The sequence below is a fragment of the Melopsittacus undulatus genome, chromosome 5 (assembly GCF_012275295.1).
Source record: "Melopsittacus undulatus isolate bMelUnd1 chromosome 5, bMelUnd1.mat.Z, whole genome shotgun sequence".
NCBI classification, from domain to species: domain Eukaryota; kingdom Metazoa; phylum Chordata; class Aves; order Psittaciformes; family Psittaculidae; genus Melopsittacus; species Melopsittacus undulatus.
This window is the reverse complement of record NC_047531.1, coordinates 51,620,179-51,632,294: the sequence shown is the minus strand read 5'-3', so window position 1 is coordinate 51,632,294 and position 12,116 is coordinate 51,620,179. Positions and strand designations below refer to the sequence as shown.

The 12,116-nt window shown below is 39.3% G+C and overlaps 1 protein-coding gene across 4 annotated transcripts in view; it reads right to left on the bottom strand.

Moving 5' to 3' along the window:
* The window catches only part of KIAA1549 (KIAA1549 ortholog), a 144,752-nt gene that overhangs the window by 36,575 nt on the left and 96,061 nt on the right, over window positions 1-12,116 (bottom strand). For all 4 annotated transcript variants that reach the window (XM_034062837.1, XM_034062838.1, XM_034062835.1 and 1 more), the window contains exons 9-10: window positions 8,696-8,873; window positions 6,396-6,580 (exon numbers count right to left, since the gene is read on the bottom strand). In XM_034062837.1, coding sequence (XP_033918728.1) covers window positions 6,396-6,580; window positions 8,696-8,873 — 363 coding nt within the window. The remainder of the gene's footprint in view (window positions 1-6,395; window positions 6,581-8,695; window positions 8,874-12,116) is intronic.

Genomic DNA, 12,116 nt, shown 5'->3' with positions numbered 1-12,116 from the left:
CTCCTTGCAGGAGAAGAATTCCTACAAAAGAGCTCCTGCAGAGGAACTGTCATCAGAGAAATGTATTGTTGAGAAGTAATTAAGACACTGAATACTACACTCCTTGTTAGAAATCCAGCATTGACTCTGAAGCAGAGCTTGTGTGCCAATTCCGAAAAGACCTCATTTTGGATAGCTAGTCAAGGTTGCTATTAGAAATGAATGATATTTGTTATGCAAACAGTAGACACAGACATGAATCCCTTGCAGAAACTCATGTCAGTTTTCAAGTAGTTTTTTTTATAAGATTGGTGTCAGCTGCCTTTCGTAACATGAGTTTCTTTTGACTGGAATTATTCTGCAAGGCAGAGCTGTTGCTTCGACAATATACAGATGAACAAAAGCATTACAGGATGTCAAAACACCACAAGAATTCTTTGTATCAGGAGCAGAAGACTACTATTTAGCTTCCAGCAGGGCTGGCCTCTTTGATCCTGGGAACATCTAAGAGGTAGTCTACTGAATACACAATAATAAGCAAAATTCTCAATTCCGAGGTGCAAAGTTACACCTGACATGTGAGATTCAGGTACTGGATATCCCTGCTTGGGTAGGGGGTAAATGGGAATCCACATAAGCCTCTCTCAGGCACCTTGCGGAGCATGACTCCTTACCTGCAACCCTGAGTGACACACACAGGTCTGGCTGGCTGTCAGAGCAGCACACATTAGAGCACACAAGTAACAGTCCCCAGGTGATGATGATATATTAGCTGAGGTTTGCTGGCACACAGTGCAAACTGGCAGTCCTCCAGCTCTGGCACTATCCATGCTATTGCTCGAGGAGATGATGGGATACTATATGCTTTGTCCAAGGCTTCATGGGGACTGACCAACCCCACCTTTCCCACATGTAAACACACAGGAGGGACACTGAGCCAGAGACATGTTAAAACTTTAAGAACCACAGTAGCGCTCACAGGGCTGCAGAGAGAAGTGACTTCTGAGTGCAGGAGCAGGCTTTCACTACCTTATCAAAACTAGGAACTGAGCAAGCTGCTCCACTTAACATTGCAAAGGCAATGACTTCACCATGTCCAGCATTTATAGGTGAGATTCTTGTTACTAAGGCAGGCACCCTTGCTCTGCATAACTGTCTAGACCAGAAACTACCTTTGAAAAGTCCTAGCATAGGATTTGACTTATTTCTCCAAATGTTTGGACACAGCAGGGGAAGTGAAATCCCTGGCGAACCAAGTTCCATTTTCATTTCTGGATGTCCACAGAAAATAAATAATATTGCAAACTCTGTTTCAATTAGAGATAACATATAGAATGTTTTGGGTTTTTTTTTTTCTTCTCTGGGGAAGATGAAAGGGGTTGACAGTGTTTTCACACAAAAACATCAGTAGTCCAGTACAGAGCAGAAGGACAGTTGAGGTATTAAAGACATTTACCCATTTTTTCCATTAAGAAAAATAAACCATGACAAAAATTCAATGGCTCACAAAAGGCACAGCTTCCTTACAAGAAAAGGTCAAGCTGGGACAATGTTGAGGTGGATATAGGCAACGGCAAGAGAGAAAATCCTGTAATTTAAAAATACCACTTATGCATCTTTTCACTTCCAAAGGAAAGCAAAGACATCTTTATCCAGTGCAACAACCCAGATCCCATCAAGGTGAACTTCCAGGAGGATGCTATAGCTTACAGAACAAGTCATGAATATTTGATATGCCCTTTAAATATCTTAGTTCTATCTCTTGAAAAGAATTATCCTCGCACAGACCAATGAATCTTGCACAGAAATTCACTGCTCTGACCTGTTTCCTTAACTCCTGGTTTCAAAAAAGGGTCCAAATAACCCTGATCTAAGCATGTTTTTCCATTAAAACTCCAGAATGAAAAAGATAACCTGATGTTTTCCAGGTAATGTTAATACTGCTTTGAAACAGAGGGATGGCTTAGCTAATCAGAGCCTCCTTAAGATCTTTATTTTTTTGCTAACATCTGCTCCTATGAAAGTTTTATTTCCTGTGTATTTACGTTTATATTTACTGAAGTATCAGACTTCTCAGACTATTCACAGGTAACATATCCCTTAGTATTGTTCGAGTTCAGGCTCACTCTCTACATTCTTGGCAGAAGATAACATTATGAGCCTTTCTAAGACAGACCCCTATGCCATCCTGTCTGCAAGACACCAATCCTGTGATGAAACTAGGTGGGCAGATGGAGAGAACAGAAACTGGTAGAGTAGCATGGGACATCCAACCTGCAGGACAGGCCTTTGTTGAATAGAGCCTGCTCTGCCCATGTCATCATGTAAGAATCATCGTCTATATGATATTTAAGAGTGACCTGGCCCTGAGGGTAGGGACAAGCAGCAAATCTGGACTCAAGTCCAGCTTCAAGGACACATAAATATACACACAAATATGGCACATAAATATACATCTAATCTTGGGTACTACTATGGGCTTGTCACCACAGGATCTGAATATTTTTCAACACAGCTATACTCACTGAAGTGGGAAATACACTATTTTTGACTGTCCTAAGTGAGGGACTGTGACTCAAATATTCTGAAGGACTGTAACACAGAGAAGGGACCAAAGCAGGTTAGCTGTGCTGGCATAATGTGCTGGCCAGTATGACTGAATGGAACTATATCTGGTAATCTTTATCTCACTGAGGTGCACCCAGGCAGCCAAACCCCCAGGAAACACTCAAAAGGCATGTAGAGTCTTATTACCAACAGATAATAGTATTGTTTTGCTTAATCAGAAGATAGATCGTGAGGGTATGAAGCTTATGACTTACTTTTAATGGTGGCCATAAGAACATAGAAACTATACTTATTCTGTAAAAGTAAACCTTTACATATAGAAGACTAAAATTAAAACTGGAATGATTATATTTTATGAGAGCATACAAAAAAATCAGGAAAAAATCAGAAGTTTAAAAACAAAATTAAGTGATTAAGAGAAAAAAAATAAGAAAAGTTGGTACAAGAATGACACATGAGGCTAAAGAATCCAGGAAAATTTGTAGTGGCTTTAAATCATCGATCTGAAGAGAAGAGCACAGATTTGTGTGAGAATCTAAACAGAGAAAAATTTCCTGCAAAACTTATGTCTTTCTTATGAAATCTGTATTACCGTACATTTACAGAAGTTCTCTTGACATGTCAAGAAACCAGCATTTTAGTGGCAAAGTCTCCTCAGTAGCATGAAGCAAATAGGCTTTCCTCTCACCCCACTACCAACCTGGTTCCAGGCTTTTAAGTCACTAAGCTGGACGTCACAAGCCAAACCTGCCCTCATCAGGCCTTCGTTGCTTGCATGCTTAAGGATCCTAAACAGCTAAGAAATTTATGTCACACATGACATAATTTGCTGTTGGATGCTATTGTGAATTCTAAACAGATTATTATGCTGCCCACTGATCTGCTATGTTAAAAAAGCTAATTAAACACATTGGAAAATAAAAGACTGGTGATACCTCTGGAGATCCACCAGCGCAATAAGATATCCTATTTCATTTGAACAAGAAAATCATAGAATGCTTTGGGTTGGAAGGGACCTTAAAGATCATCCAGTTCCAGCCCCCCTGTTACTAGACCAGGACTTGCTCAAAGCCCCGTCCAACCTGGCCTTGAACACTGCCAGGGATGGGGCAGCCACAGCTTCTCCAGGCACCCTGTGCCAGGGCCTCAGCACCCTCACAGTGAAGAATTTCTTCCTGATACCTAATTTAGATCTACCCTCTTTCAGTTTAAAGCCATTCTCCCCCTGTGTCTTGTCACTACTTGCCCTTTAAAAAGCCCCTTTAAAGTATCCCCTGAGCCTTCTTTTCTCCAGGTTCTACAGGCCCAACTCTCTCAGCCTGTCTCCATATAAAGTGCTCCAGCTCTCTGAGCGCTTCGTGACCTCCTCTGCACTTGCTCAAGCAGGTCCAAGTCACTCTTGTGTTGGGGTTCCAGAGCTGAATGCAGGACTGCAGGTGGAGTTTCACAGAAGTGAAGGGAGAGAATCGCCTCCCTCTACCTCCTGGGGTGTCTCGGTTTCTGTTCTTCCAAGGAAGACACATTTTCCAATTGCAAAACACATTCCAGATGTACTACATGGTTGAAGAGAATTGTCTTCAATTTCCAGTATTGATGTGCCATGCATATGATAATGAAATACTTCAATATTTATACATTCCATTTCTGTATTTACATTAAAAGATTTTTTTTAAAGATTAATGAAAGTGAGAAAAGCTAGCACTATAAATACATCTTCATGGCTTTTATCAATGAAATATTGATTTCTAGAGAAAAGCACAGATCTTTAACCTAAATATCCTTCCATTTACACATGCAGTGCAGGCCTTCACTGGTACCCAAGTCAGGCTCTGTAAAGAGGGAATGGAAATAATTCTGGGTAGGGTGAGGAAGGGGAAGCCTGAATCCACTTTATAAACTGAGTTTATTTACAGACCTAAATCCTTGACCATGATTCCACTCATTTTAACATTTCTTTGCATTTACTGTAATTATAAAAACCACAAACAATTTTTAAGGGCAGGACCAGTCCAAATGTCCCTCATCATTTGCACATTATTGTGACCATCTAGGGGTCTTCAGTGCTTGCTAAACATGCCTGATTCTGAACTGGAATTCCAACCCACTGATTCTACGACTGCACCTTCTGAGTCTATGCATACATGAAGAAATCCCAAGGCCTGCTACTAATGAAGCTAGGGAATTTTTGTTTCGTGTCTTGGGCAAGGGAGAAAAATGGTTTTCAAAGTAGATTCTGCCAGTTGTTTGATGTGCTGATAAAAATTTAAGACACTTTTTTGCTTTACCTCATTTAGTATTAAAGTATGAGCCATCCATGGGTACATGGATTGGACTAGATGTCCTTACTGGTTCTTTCTACTTTGCTTACAGACACTTCCCTAAAGGCAAAGCGACAGGCTCCCTAGGCAAACTGAAATGAGACCTGCATACAAACAAGGCTTCTGACTCATGAATGATTAAGATGAAGAATACTGTGGAAGCAGCAGAGAAAAACAACTGAGCCATTTTCCAAAAAGAAAATAAAACTATGAATGATGTTTCTCTCCTTACAGCCAACCCAACTGCTTTCTTACAAAGAGCTTGTGACAGCACAGAGGTACTGAAAATGCATGTGATGATATAGTGTATCAAGGGTAATGATCCTCTCCTGCCTTTTTGGTATGACCCTCCTCAAATGAGACAAAACTACTGTGGGAAACTTCTTCAATCAAAATCTGTGTTACATATTACCACAGCACAGATAAAACAAGGTACCAGGGGGTGAAGTTCATCAAAGGGCACCACTTGTTGCTGACCTCGATTCTGACACTCAATCTGCAGTGACGAGACAAGTGGAAGTTACCATCGATTTGTTCTGACTGCTTTGGAAGTGCAACCGCTTCCACGTCTCTCATCTTTCACATCATTAATTATCTTGAAAGGAAGTATGGTGTACAGATAAGGCTTGTTACAGAGAAAACTGTATGACTGAACATGAGGTGACAGTGCAAGAACATGACTGCAGTTCTACAGGATTAGCACAGGCAGATTATTTTGCCTTCAATAATGCCTCTGAAGGTATAGTTGGTAATAAGCACCTCTGACACACAGACCGGTTCTCTTCAGTTTTATAAAGGAGAAATAGGATTTATAACCCTTTAGTAGCTTTTCCATTTTTTTTACCAAACACAACCTTTGTGAAAATCCTGGTTCACATGTTTTTTAATTTACAGTCTTGGCCAGGAAAAAGTCAGACTACTTAATTTCTCACCACCCTAATGCAGTCCTCCAACACTGTGACCAACATGCTCACCCATGTTCTCTCATGCAGATCCACTAATTCAAGTTCTAGTCCTGCAACAGGGTCTCACAACAGCAACAGAAGGGCCCTGGCAGAACATGAAGCAGCATGGATAGGCTCTACCAAATTCTGCTTCCAGCATGAGGCATAAGGGATGGTGTGGTTCAGCTGTCAAATCAGTTCAGTGTAAGCTCTCCAAAGAAAAATTCAACCCTCTGCAGAAAGCAAGGTCAGTGATTCAACATTTAATTCTTTTCTTCTTACTCAGTTCTAGCCAAAGCCTTGAAATGAAGTGATAAAGAAAGGCTCATTTCAGCCTCAGTGCCCACATTTCAGAATGATGTATCTATCTAATGCAGCATCATATACCTGGGAGAACAAATAAACCACTATGGGATTCTTGACTTCAACTATCATTTGACTTTCCCCTTTTATTTTTTTTTTTAAACTGGAAGGCTCTGAAACTGTGTTTCCACATGCTATTAAGGATGGTAGGTGTTCCATAGACTCTCACATTCATTTATGTTCAGAATACTCAAGCTCCTCTCCACACAGCTCCCCCTTTTACCTTCTGTCGTTGCTGAATGTTGCTCATCGTGTCTGGTTGAAACTCCAGTTTGTCTGTTCGACAAAGTTTCCAGTATAAAATAATAACAATCAGAAGCACCACAGCAACTGGGACTGCCACACCAACAATAATCCATAGGTTGCTATTCTGTGACTCTGAGGGGGACTCCTTCAACTTCTCCACAGCTGTGAAGTTAAAAGGAAGACAGCAATAGTACATGGTTATATATTTTAAACTGAGGACACTTCAAGGTTGTGTATTTTTATGTGCTTGTAAATGCTAGTTAAAAAATTCATCAGAAACCAGCTGCACATCACAGGAAATGTCATATCACCTATAAGTTAATGTATGTCATGCTCAGGAAGCAGATGATCGATTGTCCCAGCCTATGTTCTGAAGGTCTGTGCTTAAAATACTAATGAAAATACACTTCTGCCACAACATCCCATAGACCAAACCTGAGCTGACACAGTGAAATGGGTCCAGAAAAATTATTTGCCACTAACAAAGGTGAGAAGGATTTTCCAATATTATTGCCTGTTTCCTGCTTTCAGTGGTGTTAGCTGCCTGTTCTCTTCAGTTCTATGTTATATATTTTGTGGCTTTCCCCATTAATAATCACAGCCTATCTGAAATCAGCAAGACCCTCCTCCCTAAGGTGTACAGTTCCACATTTTTTTATTACTTATTTTCCTTCCTCTGTTTTTCTGTCAGTGTGTGAGATCCTTTAACCCCAAAAACTTTAACTACTGGAAAGTGTAATCAAACCAGTCACACATGTAAAAAGTAAACTGGAAGAATCAACAAAGCTTTCACTTGCTCTGATTTGCACAGTGGTTATATGTGGGACTAAAAACAACAGCAGTAATACATCACTAGTCAAAGTGATGCACTTTCTTAAAATGATGTCTTGAAGTTAAAAAGAATATTCTGTGTAATCTTATTTTTATAGATCATTTAATAATTGCCACTCTAATGATGAACCTGGAGATAAAAGGAACATATTATAATTCCCATATTTTATACATCTGACAGCTCATTTATGACATTCCATTTTGTTATAAAAATAACGTTTTTTGATCTAGTTTCTTCCAGTAAGAAGAAACATTTAAAAGATTTCTATGATGCTATGCCTCTTAGAAGGGCTTTCTAATGACATGTCAATGGTAAGTTTCAACATGAAGAATAAACTATAAACAACTTTTTGCACTTCTGTCTAACCAATATCACAGCCCATTAGCAGATATTAAGCAGATGTATATGAGCTACTAACCCATTTTTAAACTGCTGCTTTAATGAGGGATAAAATGTAAAAACACATCCAGATGGTGCAATTATTACTATTTTCTTCACTTTCTGCAGAGAATTTTAAAAAAAGCAGACACGTTTGTTCTATTGGCAAAATACCCTGTGGTACAATGCAACTGATGCCTCCATATTTCACAGAAAACAGAAAAGACAATTAAGCATTCATGTCAGTGAGGTATTTTGCAAATCATATACACTTCCATTACTGTTTAAAATACTTCCAAGTGTCTTTCCTAATCATAATATGGAATTTTTAGTAGGTCTTCTGTCTTGCTTCCTGAATAAAGTAACTATATGACTTTATATTACTTTATTATATTTATTCTGATGTGTATCCAGTACATAAACATGACTTTTATAGTACTTTTACTGAAAGATCACATCATTTATATGTTACTGACAGACAAGCAAATAAAAATAAGGTCAACCATACTCAATGGAAGAAACAAACTGCTTCTTTTTTGCTTAGACCCTTCAAAATACCCCAACTAGCATTAGCCTACATCTTTCACTTGCAGAAACAATAATTCAGATTAAAAAAAGTAGTGCCTTATGTTAAACATCACTGCTATTACTCAGCTAAAGGAAATACAAATTTCACACACCCTCCTATCCCACAGTCATGGTATTTGTGCAAGCACCTGGGCAAGGTAACTTGTAAATAAATACTGGACTAGCAGAAAGAGATGAATGGCAAAAAGCTATCTAGTTGGCACAGTATTTTTCTAACACAAGCACTTGAGTGAATGCAGTGAGGCTTGCACTGAAAGACTGTTGCAATTCCAGACTCAGCAGTCATCAAGAAGCAAAGCAACACCACATAGCTCACTGCAAGACTGATAAAAATTCTTCCCTCAAGAGTGTCAAAATTGCAGCATCCCCATAACAAAACACTGCAACAGTGCACTCTGACAAGTGTCATGATCTCCAAAGCTCACATCACGCTTCCTGTTTCTCTTTGCTGGCATTAGCATGGATTTGAAAGGGCTTACGCTGTGCAACGGTGCCTTCAATGCGGTATCCAAGGATGATTGCTGCCCGCTGGATGTCAACTCTGTTCATCAGGTCTGAGCACTTCAGAGCACTGAGTCTCTCTCCATCTTGGTCCTCCACAAAATAGATCAGCTCCACAGGGTTATCAACACCAACTAACCGTGACACGTTCACAATCTGAAAAGAAATTGAGAAGCTTTTACATTTTAAGTTGTAGTTATTTTGGGCTCCCACATGTTTGGCCTTTCAGCCCTTTATGCTCTCTCCCTCTTCCCTTCACAGGGCCTGGACCTTAATAACGCTTATCTAAAAATAGACATTTGGGACAAATAGCTTGGCCAAGATTGAATGAATATTTGTCTAATTCTCACTGTGTGCAACCCCTAGTGCATAAGAAAGATTCTACCTTGCATTATGCAGTAGAAATACAGCTGCTGTTAAAGAAAACCCTTCTATCAGTGACACCAAAGAATACAATACTAACTATACAACTTCTCTGAGCTGGTACAGTTTGGAAAGTATCAACATCCAGAGAAGTCTGATAGGAATATGTGCCCTGTGCAGCGCTCCAAAATACCATATGCAGCAAAGGTAACATACACAAAGGCTAGTTCTCTCTTCTGAGATGAGCTTAAGACAACATCAGGCAAGCTTAGATACACAAAGCTCATATTCAGTAAAAATTTTCTTCTAAACTAAAATTCAGGATATTTTAGCGTAATACTTGCATAAATGATTCTGAGTAGAAGTTTTCCAGAGGAAGACAACATTGCTGGAGTAATATATTGGTGTCTAATTACACTATTCAAGTGCAAGCACTATTCATGTGCTGACACTTTGCAAGCACTATTCAAGTGCTCCTGGGCCTGGAAAATCTACAGAAATATCCATTTGGTAACTGAAAGGAAAATTTCCTTGGAGGCAATCCTTGCATAATAAATTATTTTGGTAAACTTTATGTCTCCATTGTCTTTCCCTGTTTCATGACAATGTACAGATCCAGTATCGAAGAGAACTACTTTCACTCCAAACACCATGCCACTCCAGAAGCCTCTATGGCCTTTAGCATTTGTCAATTTGTAGCTGTTGAAGAAATTAATGTGATTTCACTTTCCCCTTCTCTAATTACCTACGATGGCTTTGCTTTGTTATTCACAGCATACACCTCTTTGTTTCAGGTTTTCCAAATGTTACGCAGCTATACATGCAAATATTGTTAGCTTCAAAACCCACTGTTTGCTCTTCCTCAACAAAAGTAGCTGCACAGTTGCCTTTAACCTCCATACAGCTCTCCCTGGCATCTACCTTTCTTCAGGAAGGAATGTATTTTATGCTGTGGGAAGTAATCCTTCCTACCTACTTCTAAGGATGCTAATAATCAAAAGAATGCTTGCTATGAGGAAGCCCTGTAGAAAACCACCAGATATCTACATTGCATGTAAGAATCACGTAACATTTTTGAGTTCCTGTAAAATTAGATCTTATACATAATAACTCTCCTCTTCTTAACCATTTACATGTAATGGTGAGCTCAATCTAGAACCAGGCCAAAAAAATAGTAGGAGGTATTCTATCATAAAAAACAGAGTCTGAAGAGCTCTGAAAGGAATTGCCACAAATAGAGCAATGTATTTTGCTTCCTTCATTATTATCCTTTACTATGAATTACATATTAAATAAATTAGAATCTGAAACACTGCCTATAGGCTTACAGTAGACAGACAAATGTTTGCATCTCTGAGGCTTACAAAAGCAAAGATCTGTATTATTTTCTTTCCTAGTTTCCAACAAAACAATCATGTTGAAGGAAAGCAGAGCAATGTTCTAGCTCAACAGGGATGATGCTCTGCTCTTTGGGGACATCGACTCAACATGTCCTAAAAAAGCATTTCCCAGGGGTGGTAACAGCAAGGTATGTAATAAAAAAAAGGGGGGAAAAAAGAAATCTTCTAGGCCAAACCAACTGAAAGCAAAGAGTAATGCTGAACGTCAGTCACATTTGATGTAAGAAACAGAATGCCTACAAACAGAGCAGGAAAATGCGCAGATCTCTGAAACACAGAAAGACCTGCTAGCAGGATCCATTAACCAGTGCTGCTTCTCGTCCTGAATACTATCAGCTAAGGGGCAACGATCTCTGCCTGAAAGTATAACAGGAGAGTATCAACACATAAGGTTTTAACATACATACTCAGCAGCTGTAGGGATGAATCTGGTTTCACAGAACCCAGACATATCATTAGTTAGCAAATGTTAACAGCCTTGTGTTTCTGCTTCAGCTGGTCTGTCTTTACCACACCCTGACCTCAGTGCACAGAACAGCAGTGTTTGGACTTCCTAAGCAGCATTTAACTCACATGAACGAAGGAGGAAGCTGAAAGGCAACGGGTTTTACATTTAGTTTTATGAAACCTTTCTGTGTATAGGAAAGCTACAGAATTGGAGACAGTTTAAAGATTCTTAAATGGAACCACCATACATTTTATGGCATAGTGGAGTATCCTAGAAGTACCATAATTTTATGTGTGTTATACACACATGGTAACACTCATAAGCAGGCTGAATGGGTTAAAAACAAACTTCTCTATAGCTGCCTTTTGAAAGGGCAGAGGAGTAGGAGGACAGATTCCAGTACAAGCTGCCACAACTGAAACAACATAGTTTTAACACATAATTCAAAACAACAGTGTATGACTCCCTATGCTGAGGAACAGGAATGAGTAAGAACAGTCACAGTAGAGACAGAAAGAAGTTGCTGGAGGTATTTTGGCATAATATAGAGAATATGGAAACGACCATGAATGAATTCAGTGAAGGATGGAGATGCAGACTGGTGCTGATCAATTAAGCTCACTATTTTAAGGTAAGTTTTACCTGAAATAATTTGTTCTGAATATACGGTATTTCATGACTGCTCACACCATGCTGAGGGAAGCTGCAGACAAACTTTAAAATTCAAGTGGAGATGGTTATTGATTTCTATTCTGGGAAAGCTGATGGCTGAGCAGGGTACTCTTGAGGTGACAAGAAAACTAGATCTGTACATAAACACAATTGTGACAATAGTGGTACTTCAGTTTTCATCTCTGTCATATTGTTTCACTGAACTTTTAAACTAAACTCTGAGTTTGCTGCAACACAGAAAATGGCACCCTGGATCTGAACTGGTTTTTAAGTCTGTTTATAAAACTGAGGTACACATCCACTGTGCCAAATTTTTACGTATTCTCTGTGCTGTGTTTGTGCCATTTTGCTCCAAATTATAGGCTTTGTGCAGCTTTGAACTGGTTGTGCCTCGTAATTTACAGAGGTATCTCTATCCTTGAGAGTGCTAAGAATGCAAGCAGGGGTAGAAATGGTATTTTGAAGGCAGTCAGCAAAGTAGCCCATGTGTAAAGAAGCATTTAAAGCATTTTACAT